This window comes from Mya arenaria, chromosome 17 (assembly GCF_026914265.1).
Source record: "Mya arenaria isolate MELC-2E11 chromosome 17, ASM2691426v1".
Lineage (NCBI taxonomy): Eukaryota > Metazoa > Mollusca > Bivalvia > Myida > Myidae > Mya > Mya arenaria.
This window is the reverse complement of record NC_069138.1, coordinates 14,884,212-14,903,537: the sequence shown is the minus strand read 5'-3', so window position 1 is coordinate 14,903,537 and position 19,326 is coordinate 14,884,212. Positions and strand designations below refer to the sequence as shown.

General features: G+C 35.8%; 2 protein-coding genes across 2 annotated transcripts in view; one reads left to right on the top strand and one right to left on the bottom strand.

Annotated features, from left to right (window-relative positions):
- Positions 1–3,977, bottom strand: part of LOC128224859 (sideroflexin-2-like) — a 44,889-nt gene extending 40,912 nt beyond the window's left edge. Inside the window, exon 1 of the mRNA XM_052934940.1 lies at positions 3,865–3,977. Within this exon, the coding sequence (XP_052790900.1) occupies positions 3,865–3,866 (2 nt within the window). The 5' untranslated portion in view covers positions 3,867–3,977. The remainder of the gene's footprint in view (positions 1–3,864) is intronic.
- Positions 3,978–9,200: 5,223 nt separating this feature from the next.
- The window catches only part of LOC128224069 (ADP-ribosylation factor-like protein 3), a 28,474-nt gene continuing 18,348 nt past the window's right edge, over positions 9,201–19,326 (top strand). Inside the window, exon 1 of the mRNA XM_052933707.1 lies at positions 9,201–9,262. Within this exon, the coding sequence (XP_052789667.1) occupies positions 9,260–9,262 (3 nt within the window). The 5' untranslated portion in view covers positions 9,201–9,259. The remainder of the gene's footprint in view (positions 9,263–19,326) is intronic.

The following is a 19,326-nucleotide window of genomic DNA, read 5'->3' as shown; positions in this document are numbered from 1 at the left end:
CATGCATATACAACAGATGTTCCAAAACTAATTACCATTCCTCCAAATATGTACAAGAGCGGTCACAGACAGCTATATCCCCCGCCTCATTGGGACATTTTTTGTAACGAAAGCCAATCAATGGTTACAGGCTAGTTTCTCAGGAACATAAGAAATGTGTAAAATTAAGAAAGGGCAATAACTCTTTCAAAAAAAGGTCAAATTGCAAAAGCCTGACAATATGCACTGTGTCACTATATAGTCATAAACGTAAGAGGAGTTGCGAAGAAACCAATTTTAAATGTAAAATTAAGAAAGGGCAATAACTCTTTTAAAAATGGTTGAATCTCAAAAGCCCAACAATATATGCGCTGCGCCACTATATAGTCATCAATCTGTTAAAGTTTGGTAGAAATTGCATGAAAAACGTAAGAGGAGTTGGGAAGAAACCAATTTTAAATGTAAAATAAGCAAAGGGCAATAACTCTTTCACAAATGGTCAAATTGCAAAAGCCAGATAATATGCGCTAATTCACTTTATGATCATCAATCTGTGAAAGTTTGGTAGAAATCGCATGAAAATCGTAAGAGGAGTTGCGAAGAAACCAATTTTAAATGTAAAATAAGCAAAGGGCAATAACTCTTTCAAAAATGGTCAAATCAGGAAAGCCCGACAATATGCGCTGCTTCACTTTATGATCATCAATCTGTGAAAGTTTGGTAGATTTTGCATGAAAAACGTAAGAAAAGTTGCGAAGAAACCAATTTTAAATGTAAAATAAGCAAAGGGCAATAACTCTTTCAAAAATGGTCAAATCAGGAAAGCCCGACAGTATGCGCTGCTTCACTTTATGATCATCAATCTGTGAAAGTTTGGTAGATTTTGCATGAAAAACGTAAGAAAAGTTGCGAAGAAACCAATTTTAAATGTAAAATAAGCAAAGGGCAATAACTCTTTCAAAAATGGTCAAATCAGGAAAGCCCGACAATATGCGCTGCTTCACTTTATGATCATCAATCTGTGAAAGTTTGGTAAATTTTGCATGAAAAACGTAAGAAAAGTTGTGAAGAAACCAATTTTAAATGTAAAATAAGCAAAGGGCAATAACTCTTTCAAAAATGGTCAAATCAGGAAAGCCCGACAATATGCGCTGCTTCACTTTATGATCATCAATCTGTGAAAGTTTGGTAGATTTTGCATGAAAAACGTAAGACAAGTTGCGAAGAAACCAATTTTAAATGTAAAATAAGCAAAGGGCAATAACTCTTTCAAAAATGGTCAAATCAGGAAAGCCCGACAATGTGCCCTGCTTCACTTTATGATCATCAATCTGTGAAAGTTTGGTAAAAATTGCATGAAAAACGTAAGAGGAGTTGCGAAGAAACCAATTTTAAATGTAAACTAAACAAAGGGCTATAACTCTTTCAAAAATAGTCAAATCGCAAAAGCCCAACAATATGCGCTGCTTCACTTTATGAAAGTGAAAGTTATCTTATCTTATCTTACTTAACTGTGAAAGTTTGGTAGAAATCGCATGAGAAATGTAAGCTGTGATGCAAAGAAATGAATGTGGGACGGACGGACGGACCCACACACGCACACACACACTCACGGAATCGCGCCTACCATTACTATATCCCCTCACCTTTTCAAGGTGGGGGAAGGAATCACGCCTACCATTACTATATAATAAAGGAATAAAAACAATCAAGTCTCACAAAAACACTGCATCTCAAAAGCACTGCATCTTTAAAAAAATATTAATATAACAAGAATGTAAAATGTAGAAGGAAGCAAACACATTTATAACAATTTATTGCAAGGATGTTCAACCTCACCTATATACTTCATAAAATAAAAACATTTTGGAAATCTCTTATTAGCGATAGTATTTGTCTATCACTCTGTTAACTGTTAAAGCTGCACTCTCACAGATTGATCGTTTTGACAACTTTTTTATTTTTTGTTTTGGAAAGAGCAATTTTTTGCCTTAATATCTGCAAACCAATGATATAAGACTGCTGCCAAAAGATCAGATCGCAGATTTTCATATTTCCGCTCAAAAATTAATGTTTTATTGCTTAAACCGTTACTAATGGGTTAAGAAAAATGCATAAAACATCATGTTATTAACTTGAATATAAAAATCTGCGATCTAATTTTTTGTCAGCAGTCTTATATAACTGGTTTCAATGCATATTCGCAAAAATTTGCCAGTTCCAAGACAAAAAATAAAAAAGTTTTCAAAATGTTCAATCTGTGAGAGTGCAGCTTTAAGCAGGCGTGTTGTAAGGAAATTGACATTGGGGCTGCGGAAGGGGTGGGCTGGGTATTGATCTTGAGATTTTTTTTCAATTTTAAGCATTGAACGACTCCATTTCCAGTGAGTTCAGGTTTTATTTTCATGTTTTTATCTTAACCTTTTTTTGGTTAAAATAACATTATGAGCAACAGCGATACATATTCATTATTGCGCAATCTTAAATTATTCTAAACGCCAGTATCATTTACTTTTAAACACTCATATTTGCACAGTCTCACAATGTATGTTAATAACAAATTAGCGCAGTTTACCTCTTCATAGTGAAGCCACGAATGACTTAAGAACCATTGCGAGTTAAATGTGTAACAGTCCGCTGTAGGCGGCAGAGGTGCGTTCATAGAGTAATGGTCCACTGTAGGCGGCGGATGTGCGTTCATAATAATATTCCGTATAAAACAGAAATATGTTTATACCGGATGTAAACTTGGTTGGTAATATGCAAATTAGCAAAGCCCGGGCTATGTGAGAATAGAGAAGTTAGTGTAAATAAAGACTGGTGGACCCTTCAGGGTCAAGCATGCTTTTCCCTGAAGGGATCTGTTGGTGTTTGTTTCACTATGCCAGAAAGCTCGGCTATCTGGTGTTTATTTGATGGTCTAGCATGTTACAAATGCACCGTGTTCAGTGTTTTAAAGGCCATAGATCTCTTTGGCAGATTTGGAACGTTCATTTTAAACTTTAATGTGACGCGTTTGAACAAATACATATTGCTGGCTATTTAATGACAATTCTATTTTAATGAGTAATTGTAATTATCATTATCAACTACAGTTTTTGAAACATCAAAAATAATACAAATAATTATTGTCTTATTGCCTTTTCTTCCACTTACCCGTCTTTAATAATCTGCCGCCTGTTTTCACGCCATTCACACACCAATATGCTAGATGTTCACAGGTTTAATTATGACATGGTGACCTGTTTATTCAATATCGTGTCAGACTGGCATTGATCTATGCATGTAGCTTTATTTAAAATACGATATTAACTAAATCGGTAACAAATATTCATGGCCCCATTGCCGTTACTAGCGAGAATATTGGGGCCGTGGGCCCGGCCCCTGCAGCCCCAGTCTCTACGCGCCTGTTAAGAAATGATATTATTTATATATAATTTATTTACGCAAATGGTTCCATTGCTTATGTAAGACAAGGTCCCAATGCTACCAATACTAAAGACCTTAAAAATAATTTTGATGTCTATCTATATCAACCTGTGATTAGCAAGGAATAGTGACACTGCTACATGTATTAGATAAAAACATATTCGCCATCTGTTAAATGTAATAGTCATTGATATCAATTACAGAGACAATTAAGGCTTTAAAGCACGATTTATAGAAAAAGATGCTAATAATTTTGGCTGAGTTAATTGAAGTGACGGAGCAGTAGCTTAAGAACCTCAAGAGTGACATCTTATTTACCGTTATTAATATGCAAAGGGTGCGAAACAATTCGGTACGAGAGTTTTGATCACGAAATCGTTTTTGATGGTTTAGAGTTAATAGCAACAAAAGAAAAAAAATGCTCATTAATAGCAATACAAAATAGCAAATACTAACATTCCCGTTGAGAAAGGTGTGTCAAAGGCGTTGTTTAATTGAACTAATAAATTATAGCCAGGCTCGTCAGGTTGGGTATAAAACGCAGCTTTTAGCGCAGACCGCGCAGGCGCTATGCGGTACCCGTAGATATGTATGAAAAACGAATTACTTTTGTAATAGTATATAGCTACTACCTGAAAAAGTAAATATACTGTATATTGATTTACTTTTCATCAAATATTACAAAAATATTGATAGTAAGGACCATAGTCAGAAAGAATTACGGAGACTTCGTACCATTTCAATATCGTACCAGGATACTTCGTACCATTCTGCTGGATAGATCGTACCAGATATATATATATATATACATATACACACACACACATATATATATATATATATATATATATATATATATATATATATCCATTATATCCCACCAGCAGCAGAAATAGAGGGTTTGAAATTCATTATAAATAAGTCGATCACAGGCATTTGGCCAAAAGGAAATTTACATATACAAAACTTTTATAATTATTTTGTGATTATTTATTTTTTTAATCGTTTATACACAATCAAAAGTTTAAGTAACCTTGAGGATAATTACTATATAGTTTCATCTTTTGTCATTTATTGACGATTTCTGCCATAAGTTTGATAAAATAGTGTACAGCCGCTCGGTACACTCCGCACACGTTACAATGGCTTTACCCCGCCGTGACGCCATCACGACTTAAATTGTGTTTAAATGCAACAAGTGCCATGAGATAGAAGTGACAGTAATCAAATCCAGACATTGGAAGACTTGAAGAAACAGAGTGAGATACAAGAGATCCGGGTGCGATACCCTATAGCTCTTTGCGAAGAGACCGCCTGTTCTTTAACGTGCTCGGTGTAAAGCACCGATGCACGGGAAACAACTTTCCTGGGTTGAACCAGTATTGGGTGCACTTTTCCAAGCGCTACCCTGTAAATGCCGAGCGTCAGGCAAGGGAGCTTCTTGTTCCAACTTTTAACGTCTTTCGGTATAACGCGGCCAGAGATCGAACACAGGACCCCCGCTCCGTAGGCGGGCGCTGCGAGGATGTTACTGTAGTAGCGGGATTATCTGTAAGGTTCTGGGTATGCACACTGCATACAATATGATCATGTATATACATGTATAACATTCCGTTTGTTTTTTAAAACAAATGAATACTGAATAATTATATACTGAAAGGAAATTGATAACTTACGATGGACATAGTAACATGTGAACACTTGCATTTTTACAGCACTGTTGAATTTGTTTTGAGGCAACTGTTCAATTATTTCCCATAATGTTTATCAACATGTCGATTTGCATTTTAACCGAAAAAGTTGACGGTTAAAAAACTGTTCATATGTCGCTCGTATGATATTTTACGAGCATGTCAGTCTCTCATACGGCGAGTTTATTAAACCCATTCATAATTTGCGTACACTGTTGGCGGCCTGACTTCTCGACCTTTTCTAGTGACATAATGCTGTCTGGGGTTTGGCTGTGGAATCTCAGTGTCTGGTGATTCAACAGGCAGTGGGGATGTACAGGGGACACGACAACCTATACTCTATGTACTTATATTTAGCATTCCATTGCGAATAAATACTAAGTGCGACCTTGACCTTAGAGGTAGGGACACGGGTCTTGCACACGACACGTCGTCTTGGTATGTCGAACACATGTGGCAAAATCTGTCCATATAAGAGAAAATTACTGCACGGACGCGAGTTATTGAGCCGGACACACGGACTGACGGACGGACAGACGGACGGTGCGATTTCAATATGCCCACCTTTAGGGGCATAAAAATGTCGCTCGAGATATTTTGCCAAGGTCGCTCGGGAATTTCATGCGGTTGTTATGGTTCCTTAGTGTTTGCGGGGTGATATTTTTCTCAAAGTGGGCACGCTAAAACTTGTTCCGTAATCTGTTTCGTCATGCCTGGCCAGAACATAATGTCGCGAGCGCGGTTTATCGCCTTCTGGCAACCGAGGTGATTCATGTGAACGGCCCTGATCATATCTAATATAAATGTAATACACTTGGTATCACAATTTTAGGACCTCTGAATATGAGGCATAACCTAATTCGGCCCTGTGGTGCCAGAACTCGGTGGCTAATGCGTTACATAATGTCAGCTCGCCTGGCCATCCCTTTAGGATATTAAAGTATGTTAGCACTGGTGTTTGAGTAATGACCTGTTTGACCCGGTCTGCGGATTTATTTTCATCTTAGTGTTGGTAGCATTTTTAATTTGACACGTACATTTTCAAGCAATACAAGTTCGTTTGAAAAAATCATGTGATTTCAATTTTGCAAAATGGAGATAAAAAATATCAAATATGCGCATACTTATTTATGAAGTTTCATTCTAAATGAAGCCAAATGTATGAATATGTGCACAGCATCTGTGAATAAGATGATTGTTTACCTATGTGCATAGAAAAATCTTGGAGTCACTCTCAGTGTAAGTACATGACATTGTGATAAACCATCGCCATTGAAATGATTGATAAAACAATCTTGCATGCTCAATTTTGATTTCCTCTCTTTTATAATGCACCAGTCAATTGTTACCACGGCCCCCTCGGGGATATACCAGGGAATAGGGCTGTGTTTTTACCTTTCAGGGGTCCTCGTAGCTAAAGAACTTCAGCGAACACATTATATATTACCTTTTTGGACGTGTTGTAAACATCAAAAAAATAAATATCAACATTAAAGTTATGGATGCCAGAACTAGTGCCCTCGCAATGCCGGGTGATTGCAGTGGTTTTGTCTTCCCTCAAAATATATCAGGGAATTGCTATTACCTTAGATCCCCGGGGTGCGGGGTTATTCACGGGATTTTACCACCAGTTCATTCTCGCAGGGCAGGGATTGTACAAGGGGATTGGCTGGATGGAAATCGGGGGGGGGTACAATTGACTGGTGCATACTTTACAAGTTCTTTTTCTGAAGACGCTTTGTGCTCACTTTTTGTTTTCTAGCCAAGAATGCTGTCCAGCCTTTTTTATGCTTAAGAATATCTAACCTCGCGATCTCAGACCAGAAATCATCTTGGCATGAGATTGGATCACTATGGATCATTATGCACCAGTCAATTGTAACCACGCAGTGCCAGGTCTTCTCGGAAAATACAGTGTGGATGGGGCTTAACTTAATGTCCCTTGGGTGCGGGGCATTTGGTGGGGACTTTACCATCACATTATCTCCACAGGGCGGGGGTTTTAGCTGGGGTTGGCTGGGCCGAAAGTAAAAGTCCCCGCTATTCCGGGTCCGGGGGAGGGCGGGGGCATGGTTACAATGGGCTGATGCATTAGCTTGTGTATTCAGATAAAGTTAAGAATATATATTTATTTATATAAGTTATACTTTGTAATCTAAATCAAAGATTTGAAAAAGGTATCCTTTATCGATAAATGCAAGTATACATAAATGACTGTGCAAATCTTTATGTATCATCCAAATATCAGTACCTTGCAGGGTGAATGTTATTTGTAAAAATTATACTAAGCGAGCTTTCAAGAATACCTTTCCAATCGCATACACAATGCAGTTTGAAACCTGGATAATTAAAACAAATCTTGGTTGTAGACCATTACTATTAAATATTTGATAAGTCACAGACATTATAAGGTACAGTTTAAAGGGGCTGTACTCAGTTAATGATGAAAAAGCAAAAATCTAAAGAAAATTGTAGAAAATTGACATACACTTGGTATCGATGTGTACAATTAATGCATTGAAAATTACTAACTGATGATCCCCATACTTTACAAATGATTTATTGATAGCAGTTATTTCGTGTTTTTCCATTAAAAAAATATTACTAGGTATGTCTACCGAGTAGAATTCCTTCCTTATGCGTCACCGGGGATGAGCTAAAAATGTCACGTGACCACAAATGCAAACGCCAGTAGTATTTTGACTCGACTGATCGTCAGTCAAGGTTAGTTTCTTTTCGATATTTTTGTTATACGCGAGAGTTCATTCAAATGACATAGCGCAAAAAAGAATGCATTGTTTTGTCTTTCGATCAGTGTATTGGTCGCCATTCATGTCTGCATAGTTTCCAAGAACACTTCGATACAAATTGTGTTCATTAATACAAACGCACGTAGAAAGTGTTAAAATGTCACATATTTTGATAAATTGCCACATTTTTTCAATTGTTTTTGACTTTAAGTTGTTCAATAATGGCTTTTATTTGTTTTATGAATATTTTGTGCGATGCAATTTGTACAAACAAATGCATTTTCTGAAGTATTTAAATTTGGCAAACGCACGTTGGCATTTTCATAAGGCAAACGTACGTAGTCTACCTAAAATGACAAACGCACGTAGGCATCTTATATAATAATAATAATGAGTTATCGTTTATATGTCGAAAGCTTTTAAAACTTTTTATTCTTTTTATATCCATAACTATTGCTGTAAGATTTTTGAATGGAGCGCAAAAACTTTTCTATTGCTCCATTTGAAGCGAGAAATAATCAATTTTGATTTTTAAAATTGCCACGAGACTATGTTTCCATGATGCTACAGACGACAGTCGTCTACAAGGGAGGTAATTGTGTGATGACGATTGAAAAAAATGAATTCCATACGGGTACTTGTTTTATCTTGGCCCTTGCCAAATTTTTAGGTCAACTTATCTGATGTGGAAGAAAGTAGAATATATATAAAACAAACATTTATTAAATGTTAAAAAATGTGTAAGTGATATCCTTAACATATCCAGCCCACAAGCCCAACCCATCTGTCCAGCCCACGAGCCCAGCCCATGTTTTCAAGTATGCCATTTTACTGACCCGCATAAAACGCAGCGGCGCTGCCAATACACAGTACAGTAGATATGTATGGGGAACGCAGCTTTTGTAATAGTATATAGATATTGCCATAAAAAGTAAGTATACTATATAGTGATTTTCTTTACATCAAATATTACAAAACATATTGATAGCAAGGACCATACAGTAGTCAGAAAGAAAGAGAACAAGTTCAAGTTGTGTCAAGTTCATGTTGTTCTGAACAACGGATATATCTATAATTGATGAGTGTGTCATTGTTACCTGTATTGTCCACTTGTGTTTAAAAAAAAATTCAATTACACTTAATGAAATGAATCCAAAGTTGTTTTGTTTATTTGATTGATGATGATTATCTTGCAACAGGTGACGCCACACATCAATACCTTTTCACTTTATATCTATATTAGCTGCGTTTACGATTGGTAACATATTAGCTGCGCTTTCCTTATATGTTTACATTGGCTACGTGAAAAGCTGCGTTTTATAAAATACTCTTTTCGAAGAAGTCCAAATTGCTCGCACTTCCGTGTTTTGACGTCACGCGTAGTTACACCAAGCCAAATTACAGAAAAATATGGTAGTTTTTCGTTCCACATGTCGTTTTGTAACCAGAATAATACAAATGATATTATATTTATTTATTAAATATACTTTTACAATATCGCCGCTTGTTTAAAACGATAATAGATCAGTTATTACTTTTCGTTTCGGTTTAATATGGAATGATCCGCAGGTGTCCGTATCATAGCTTGATCACTAAAATATGGCCCTTCAGTCATTTGATATTGTTTAAAAATTAACAAGAAATAAAATAATAATAATTCTCTTTTTCTTTTAGTATGTTTAAAATACAAAGAACTAAGAAACAATTTTTTAAACATATTTTGTCATCAATAATAAAACCTAGTCTAAACTAATAGACGTGTTATACGGGGTTCTTCCAATCCCTAACGTCTAAACGGGAATGTGCAAAAAACGGGGGTGTTTTAAAAATATTGAAATTGTTTTAAGTGAAGTATTCTATGGTTGAAAGTGAAGAGTTATATTCATATTTTACCATGTAAGTGAAATGCTATTTTGCAATATTGATATTTTACCATGTAAGTGAAATGCCATTTTGCACTAAACAAGCATTTAATGCATTAAAACAAGTTGTTTAACCTTTCCAATAAAACGAAAGTTGACTGACACAGAATACAATTATGCAAAGGGAAACAACTCGATACAATCGTATTCGGCCTCCTCCAACAAAGCTTCGAGATAGACCTCGTTATACAATCGTAACAACTCGGCCATGGCCGAAATGTTCCGAGCGATTTAAAACTGTGCCCTGAAGCCTTGCAGGTGCCCTTCATGTATATATCGTTATGTTTTGACAGAATGAAATGAAGAAAAGTCGTCAAACTCATAATTATAAGTTCGATATTTATTTTTTGTGTACGGAACTAATATAAAATAACATTATCTGGTAATATTTCTTGTTTTTATGATATTTTATAGACGCTATATGCTTTAACCCGGAATCCTGATCGGAACAACTACCCACTTTTGATACTAAACAATTTGTACGTGAAGGATTTGCCATATCAAAAATCTAAAAAAAATCCGTCAACGTAGAATTATTTGGACTATAATAAAACCATACTTAAATCAGTTGAACTTCAAAGAAAATTAAGTTTAAAGTTTAGTTTCAAAAACACAATGCAACCAGAGTTTAAGAACATGAGGAGATGGTAAATTTAAAGTGCAACGAGGCTTTAGGCAGGCATATAATGGATAAAAAAGTATAAGTGTACATTGAGTTTAAAGTTGTATGAAATGTATTATACATGAAATGTATTATACATTAAGTTTCAAATGCTGTCAAATTACAAATAGAATAACATAGAATTAGAATTATGTCAAGCCAAGATGAAACATTTCAATACAGTAAATAAACATCATTATATGCCAATTATCAAAAATGAACGAACGAACGAAAGTTTATTCAATAAAAGGCCTCCAGCCCATAACATGTAACAATGCAAATCAAATCTAACAAAATACATACAGGGTTGTCAATAAGAACCGGCTGCCGGCCGAAATGGACAGTTCAAATGGAGTTTGGTCATTATCTTACGATTCGGCGTATTTGTAGACGCAGTCAGTGATATTTTGTAAACGTCCATTTCTAAACATGAAGAAAAGGAAACTGTCGATTACAAAAATAGACAGCTTTTTTAGGGTTGCCAGTGAGTGCCATCGTTAGTGTTGCCAGCCTGTTACATGTGTTATGCAGCTGATATGAATTGTTCATTTATTTACTGCTCCGGCCAGCGGTTTGTTTATCTGTGTTTTATGAATTTTATATGAAATTGCAATTTGATTTCATATTGCCCCATTACTGTTATCAAGGAAAAGGAAGCAATTATCTACATTCTAATAATTGTTTACCATCCAAGACTATGACTTTTATGATATATACTCTCCCAGCGCCTCTGTGGACATTGACTGGACTCCGAAGACACTACTCAGTGATTACCATTCATGTAATGTATCCATATGACTACCAGTTTTAGCCTCTTTTATGACACTATGTACAACACTTTACAGTTATTCAAATGTTCTTAATTACTGTTTTACTTTCAGAATCAGATTGTTTTGTTTGTTCAATAGTCTTGTTTTCTCGGGCAGTGTTACCCATGTGTTGGTGTACACCGAGATTGATAACGATTATTGTAATGTATCTGGAGTAGATTGTTCATTGATTGCAAAGCACCATATACAGGTACTCCATAAAATTATTTTTACAAAACACTTTCTTTTCTATTTAATTTCAACTGCTGTATTTAACCATTTTTCAATGAAAGGTACGACTGTTATAAATTACTCAGGTTTTAAAGTAATGAATTATCGCAAGATTAATTAAACATTTTAATTTATTAAAATTATCCATTAATTTTATATCTAGATCTACAGGTGAATTGTGGAAAAAATGTGTAAGCAGCCAGTTAGGGTATTTGCAAAATTGTTTCTTGTAATTAAAAAAATCTTTATTATAAATTATATCAATAATCATAGCTGAAGTTTGAGAGAGTCAGTCTGTAAGTCATTCAAATCAAACACAGTAAATATGTCTGATAATATTTAATTTGTATTTGTGTAAATTTATTTCAGGTAGTCAACCGTCTGGAGAGAAAGATGTAGCAGTCCAGCTGGTCCAGCAATTTCTGGTAGTGAGACTACTTGTAGCTCAGCCAGCTGGCATGGCCAGTCTAGTAAGGCAGTGCCTGACAGTGACAAGTCTGAGTCACCTGGTAAATGGAAACAGAACAAAAACACAATAAATTCACAAATAAAATATAATGATGCAATGTCTGGTAATAAATGAACAAAATTGATCAAAACAATTATATATAAACTCTTTATATTAAAAAAGTTTAAATTCTTAATATCTTTTGTCCAGACTTAGAAATAAACTACCTCCAGTGTGTTTCTTGAATGACTACTAGGGGCATATTGTTTTTGTCTGTTTGTCTGTCTGACTGTCACAAAACTTTACCCTTGCTTACAAAATTATTTATCATTCATTTCTTGATGAATCCCTTTTAACCCCACACATATTAATCTTTTGTTATAAGTCCACATGAATTTGTAGACATGACCTTGACCTTCAAGGTTAAATACTTACACAAATTTGCTTTAGTCTATTAAAAGTATGCTGACTTATTCCAACAGCGGGGTATTGTGTTTCAAAAATCATATCTTGTTTTTCTTTCAGCACCCTGTTTGTCAAATGCCACACCGAGTCCTTGGACAGCAGATGCAATCAAACAGCTTATAAATGAACTGTTTGGGTCCAAAACTGTGCATTCTATATATACTTGCTCATTGATGTGTGAATAGTTGAGTAAACTAGAAACTGAGAGGCTTCAGAAAAAAGGTTAATCACAGTGCATTCATAAACAGAACTAACTAGTGGTTGGTGTATGTTGAAAGAGAAGACCTGTATTGCTTACAGTGCAAAAAGCATATGATGAAACACCCTCAGAATAACAGGGAGGTGTTTTCTGCTACACCAAGTGTGAGGTTCAAGCAGGATACTGTTAAAACCCATAGCAGCAGTAATATACATTCAGCAGCATTGAACAGTGAAATGCTACAGAAAACCTCCTGTTTTCATCAAGAGTTGTTGAAAATGTCTGATGCAGAGTACACTTATGTTCAGAAGGCATTTTCTGTTGCTTACTTTTTGATGAGAGTTCATTGCTAATCGAAAGTTTCAGCCACTTTTGGACTGCATTCAAACTGTAACAGGTGATGAAACTTTGAAATATTTTAAACATCAGTCAAGAGGTTCACACCAAGAAATTGTTCAGACAATTGGCGATACAATTAAGACTGAATTGGTGGAGAATGTAAATAAGTCTTTGGCCTATGGATTGTTGACTGATGAAGTAAGCGACATCTCAGTGAATGAAAATCTTGTAACATTTATTCAGTTTTATTGTGCAGAAACAAAGAAAGTTGAGACTAAGTTTCTTTCATGTGTAAACATTTTAGAGAATTTTGAAAGTGCAAATGCTAAATGCAATCAAGACACTTCTGGCCAATGAAGTGGAGAAATTTGAGCCTAAGCCTGGTGCGAGTGTGATGACAGGCAAAGTTGGAGGAGTTTCTGCACTTCTGTGACGGGATCATCCTACAATGATAAATATTCACTGTGTGTGTCATCGACTAGCACTTTCATGTAATGATTCTAATGAAGCATTGACATACATCAAAACTATTGAAACTCTCCTCCGGCAGTTATGGCAGCTCTTCGAAAATTCTCCAAAAATATCTATATTCTCAGTGACATACTAACTGTACTGTCATAACTGTCCAGACACTTCAAGCATGATTCCCTGAATTTCTGCTATTCTGCCAGCAGTTAATCAGTGCAAGGACAAACTGAAACAAATAAGGGAAAATGAAGAACCCTTGCAGAAGCTATCTAAAGACATTGATAGCTTTACTGACATGTGTGCAGAGATCAAATCCAATGCAAAATCCTTCAATGAGCTTCACGTTCTTCTTAGGAACTATGTTGACTGTTTAATTAAGAACATAGACAGAAGATTTGCAGACACATCAGCAGTTGTTGCATCATTTGCTACATTTGACCCCACCACACTACCCAGGTCTGATAAAGTACACTTAAAGACATATGGGGATAGCCAGATAGCTTTGTTGGCAGAGCATTTCTTCTCAGATGATGCTGAGAAAGATAAACTGAAAGTACAGTGGAATGGATTCAAGTACCATACACATGACATTCTCCTTCAAAACATGCCAGAGGAAGTAAGAGATGGCAAGGCTCGCATGACACCAACAGAATGGTTACTACTCCAGCTACTGAGAAGTGCAGAGCTCAGGCACTTCAATCCAGAGTTAATGTTTGTTGCAGAGGTTGCATCCTCTCTGCCTGTGTCAAATGCTTGGCCTGAGAGGGAGGCCAGCATATTGAAAGTTACTAAAACCAAACTTAGAAACAGACTGAGTGGTGGGATGTAATTGTAACAGGTTAGATAATAAAAATGTGAAAATAAGGGGTATATTGCATATAAAATTGCAGTGGAAGGGTCTTCTTAAATACTCCCAAAATGCCCCAGAATGCAGGAAATGAAGCGCTGAATTTTCTGGGGGGGGGGGGCATGCCCTCGGACCACCCTACCTGGCCGCCATTTTTTCTGTTTCAGTCGGTTCAACAAAAAATGATTGACAACCCTGTACATATGTGTTACTAAATATGATTTGTGTCTCTTGGTTAACAAAGTTAAGTGTTATCTATAGCTAACGTGAGTTTATGAACGTAAAGACGAATGGATTTAATATGGGTAACATTATTTGATGCCATTATATTATAGAAATGAACAATGTCATTATTTCCACAATACCAAGAAAACAAATATTTTTTCCGAATGTCATTAAATCTTGAACACTTAAAAAATACATGATAATCTCTTTATGCAATTAAAGAATTGAATGAAGAGAACATTCCGACATTGGCACTCACACATCCATTAATGGGCAATATGTGTGACACATGTCATCAATTTCTAAGGGATTAAGGGGTGTGATAACACTTTTAATTTAGGTTATAGTAACTTCAAAATTACAGTTGTTTAAGGTTTAAGACCCAGTGATGGCCCTCATTTCAAACTATGAGCAGCTCGATAAATTCTGTGTATGATTTTCCAGATATCGAAACCAAACAAAAAATAAATTCAATTTTGAAAGCTGCACTCTCACAGATTTACCATTTTTACTTTTTTATTTTTTGTCTTGGATTAGATCAATTTTGGGCGCAAATATCTGCAAACCAATGATATAAGATTGCTGACAAAAATTCAGATCGTATATCTTCATATTTCCGTTTGAAAATTAATGTTTTATGGCTTAATCTGTTACTTAAGAAAAATGCATAAAACATAAAAAATTAACTTGAATATAAGAATCTGTGATCCAATTTTTTGTCAGCAGTCTTATTTAGCTGGTTTCCATGCATTTTCACAAAAATTGGCTCGTTTCAAGACAAAAAAAAGAAGGTTGTCAAAACGTTCAATCTGTGAGAGTTCAGCTTTAACTTATTACCCTACCCCCATCTCAGAAATATTAGATAACACATTATTGATCACATTAACAACAACTAAAATCAAACTGTACTGAAATGACATATGGTACTGCACTTCTAACAAAATGTTTCGACCTCTGACTTTTTAGCTCACTGGAGCACAAGGTGCTCAAGGTCAGCTATTGTGATCGGTCTAAATGTATGTTCGGTGTCTGTTGTCTGGCGTTCGGCATCAACAATTGGTTATAATCATCATCTTCTCCTAAACCCTTGGACAATTTTAATTAAACTTCATAGGAATGATCCTTGGTTGGTGTCTTTTCAAAATTGTTCAAAGAAATGAATTCCATTCAGAACTCTGGTTGCCATGGCAACCTAAAGGAAAAGCGTCAACAATTGGTTATAATCATCATCTTCTCCTAAACCCCTTGGACAATTTTAATGAAACTTCATAGGAATGATCATTGGTTGGTGCTTTTTCAAAATTGTTCAAAGAAATGAATTTCATGCAGAACTCTGGTTGCCATTGCAACCTAAAGGAAAAGTGTCATCAATTGGTTATAATCATCATCTTTTCCTACACGGTTTGGACAATTTTAATGAAACTTCTTAGGAGTGTTCCTTGGTTGGTTCTTTTTCAAAATTGTTCAAAGAAATGAATTCCATGCAGAACTCTTATTGCCATGGCAACCTAAAGGAAAAATTACAAAACTTTTTTTGGCAAGTACTATTAGGCCTAGTGCTTAAATATTTGGTGTGTAACATTGTGTATTGGTTATATACCATGTTTGTTCAAATTATGCCGCTGGAGAAAAATTGGCCTCACCCAGTGGGTTACAAGTTCATTATAAATACATTTTGTTAAAATTTGATAGTTATGTAAAGTTTACTCTTGAAACAAGGGCAGCAAGTCTTGCTATATGGTCTCCCTCTTTGTTGGAGATTCCACTACTTCCTATTTTTAGTAACAAGGGCATAGATTTCAAATTTTATTAAGTCTTCAACATAGTCACTTCTAAGGTAAGTATTGTTCTTTTTTAGGTTCATAGATTATTATACACTTTAATCTTTAGAAGAAATCTCATTTTTACATAATAATAAATTTAATAATCATACTTTTCCATTAAACTTCATGTAGATTATTGTAAACTTCAAGTAAATTATTCTAAGCTACAATCATATCTTCTGTGTGGATAGTGAATAAGCCTTATAAAATATAAAACAAATTTTGTTAATGAATATTTGAAGGATGGTGATGTCGTCCTAGATGGAAGAAGCAGTAATAGTAGTTGAAGATGTTCAATGTGTTTTGATATTTGATTTTTAGAGCTTAAGGCAGTTTATTGATTTTATTGGATGGTGCACTGTTTGTTGTTTGTGTATCTATCCTAAAAGTTCTTTCAGTGTGCAAGCAATTTAACATAGTTTTGTCAGTGTGCAGGCAATTGAACGAAGTCCTGTCAGTTGTTTGTGTATCTATACTAAAAGTTCTTTCAGTGTGCAAGCAATTTAACATAGTTTTGTGAGTGTGCAGGCAATTGAATGAAGTTCTGTCAGTGTGCAGGCAATTGAACAAAGTCCTGTCAGTGCGCAGGCAACTGAAAAAGTCCTGTCAGTGTGCAGGTATCTGTACCAAGTGCTGTCAGTGTGCAGTCAGTTATCAAGTCCTGTCAGTGTGCAGGTAACTAAACAAAGTCCTGTCAGTGTGCAGGTATGAGAATCAAATTCTGTCAGTGTGCAGTAAATCATCAAGTCCTGTCAGTGTGTGGGCAACTGAACAAAATCCTGTCAGTGTGCAGTCAATTGACAGGTCCTGTCAGTGTGCAGGAAACTGTGACAAGTCCTGTCAGTGTGCAGGCAACTGTGACAAGTCCTGTCAGTGATTATCCAGGCAACGTGTTTGACCAGTATGTTTTTCAATATTCTTTGAGAACAAATATCAAGCTATATTGATTACAAAGGTTAAACTCTTTAACTCAGGTGAATGATTTAGGGCCATCATGGCCCTCTTGTTTTAAAAAACAATTTAAGTTTTATAAATATTCAATTGGAGGCTTTTATGGGTGTTCTACAGGGAAAATAAGGAGATTGTGCTGTAAACCCTTCTATGCGTTTATTTTCTTTTGCAATTATACAATTTTGTTATTTAAAGTACATTTATTTTGACAAGTCCTTATCATATTGATCCTCAGTTCGTTGCGACCAGTCTCCATCATATTTATCCCATTTTCATTGCCACCAATCCCTATCATATAGTCCCTACGTTCATTGCCACTGGTCAACCTCAATCATATTGAACCTAGGTTCATTGCGATCAGTCCCTATCATATTGATCTCAGGTTCATTGCCACCAGTCACTATCATATTGATCCCAGGTTCATTGCGACCAGTCTCTATCATATTGATCTCAGGTTCATTGCCACCAGTCACTATCATATTGATCCCAGGTTCATTGCGACCAGTCCCTATCATATTGATCTGAGGTTCATTGCCACCAGTCACTATCATATTGATCCCAGGTTCATTGCGACCAGTCTCTATCATATTGATCTGAGGTTCATTGTCACCAGTCACTATCATATTTATCTCAGGTTCATTGCCACCAGTCACTATCATATTGATCTGAGGTTCATTGCCACCAGTCACTATCATATTGATCTCAGGTTCATTGTGCCCAGTCTCTATCATATTGATCTCAGGTTCACTGCGACCAGTCTCTATCATATTGATCTCAGGTTCATTGCCACCAGTCACTATCATATTGATCCCAGGTTCATTGCGACCAGTCTCTATCATATTCATCCCAGGTTCATTGCGACCACTCTCTATCATATTGATCCCAGGTTCATTGCGACCAGTCTCTATCATATTGATCTGAGGTTCATTGCCACCAGTCACTATCATATTGATCCCAGGTTCATTGCGACCAGTCTCTATCATATTGATCTGAGGTTCATTGTCACCAGTCACTATCATATTGATCCCAGGTTCATTGCGACCAGTCTCTATCATATTGATCTGAGGTTCATTGTCACCAGTCACTATCATATTGATCCCAAGTTCATTGCGACCAGTCTCTATCATATTGATCTGAGGTTCATTGTCACCAGTCACTATCATATTGATCCCAGGTTCATTGTGACCAGTCTCTATCATATTGATCCCAGGTTCATTGCGACCAGTCTCTATCATATTGATCCCAGGTTCATTGCGACCAGTCTCTATCATATTGATCTGAGGTTCGTTGCCACCAGTCACTATCATATTTATCCCAGGTTCATTGCGACCAGTCTCTATCATATTGATCCTCAGTTCGTTGCGACCAGTCTATATCATATTGACCCTAGGTTCAGTGTGACCAGTCTCTATCATATTGACCCTAGGTTCATTGCGACCAGTCCCTATCATAATTATAATAACTTTATTTAAAGAAGGTAACACATTAAGACATAGGCATCATATTATAAACAAACATAACACACGACTTATTTACAATATGGCCTTCTGAAAGAAACATACACACACATAAACGCTTAGAATAAAAACGCAAGCAATAAATCTATGTTATTTCAAAAGGGTATGTATTAAAATGTTATACGAAAACATAAAGAAACATGAATATAATACATTAATTATAACATAAATGCCGAACAATACATCAATTTGTACCTAAAGGTTAACAAATCGTATCATTAAAATTTATTAACTGAGTAAGTAGGACAGTCACACATGTATTTAACACCTTACTCGAGATATATTAACACCTTACTCGAGATATATATAATGTAAAAACAATAGTCATGGAATTTTGCGTACAATTCTTACAACGGTTTTTGCAATTGATGATGTAAAAAGAACTTCTTGCAGCAGGCTTTAAATGACTTTTCCGTGTTCGATTTACGTATTCGTTCTCGTAAAGAGTTCCAAACTGTCCCACTGTAGCATGCAAACGAGTGTTTCTTGTATTGAGTTTTATGTCGAATGTGGGCAATGTCTTGTCGCGTAGAAGATCACAATCCATATCTTGTATTGTTTGATAACTTTAT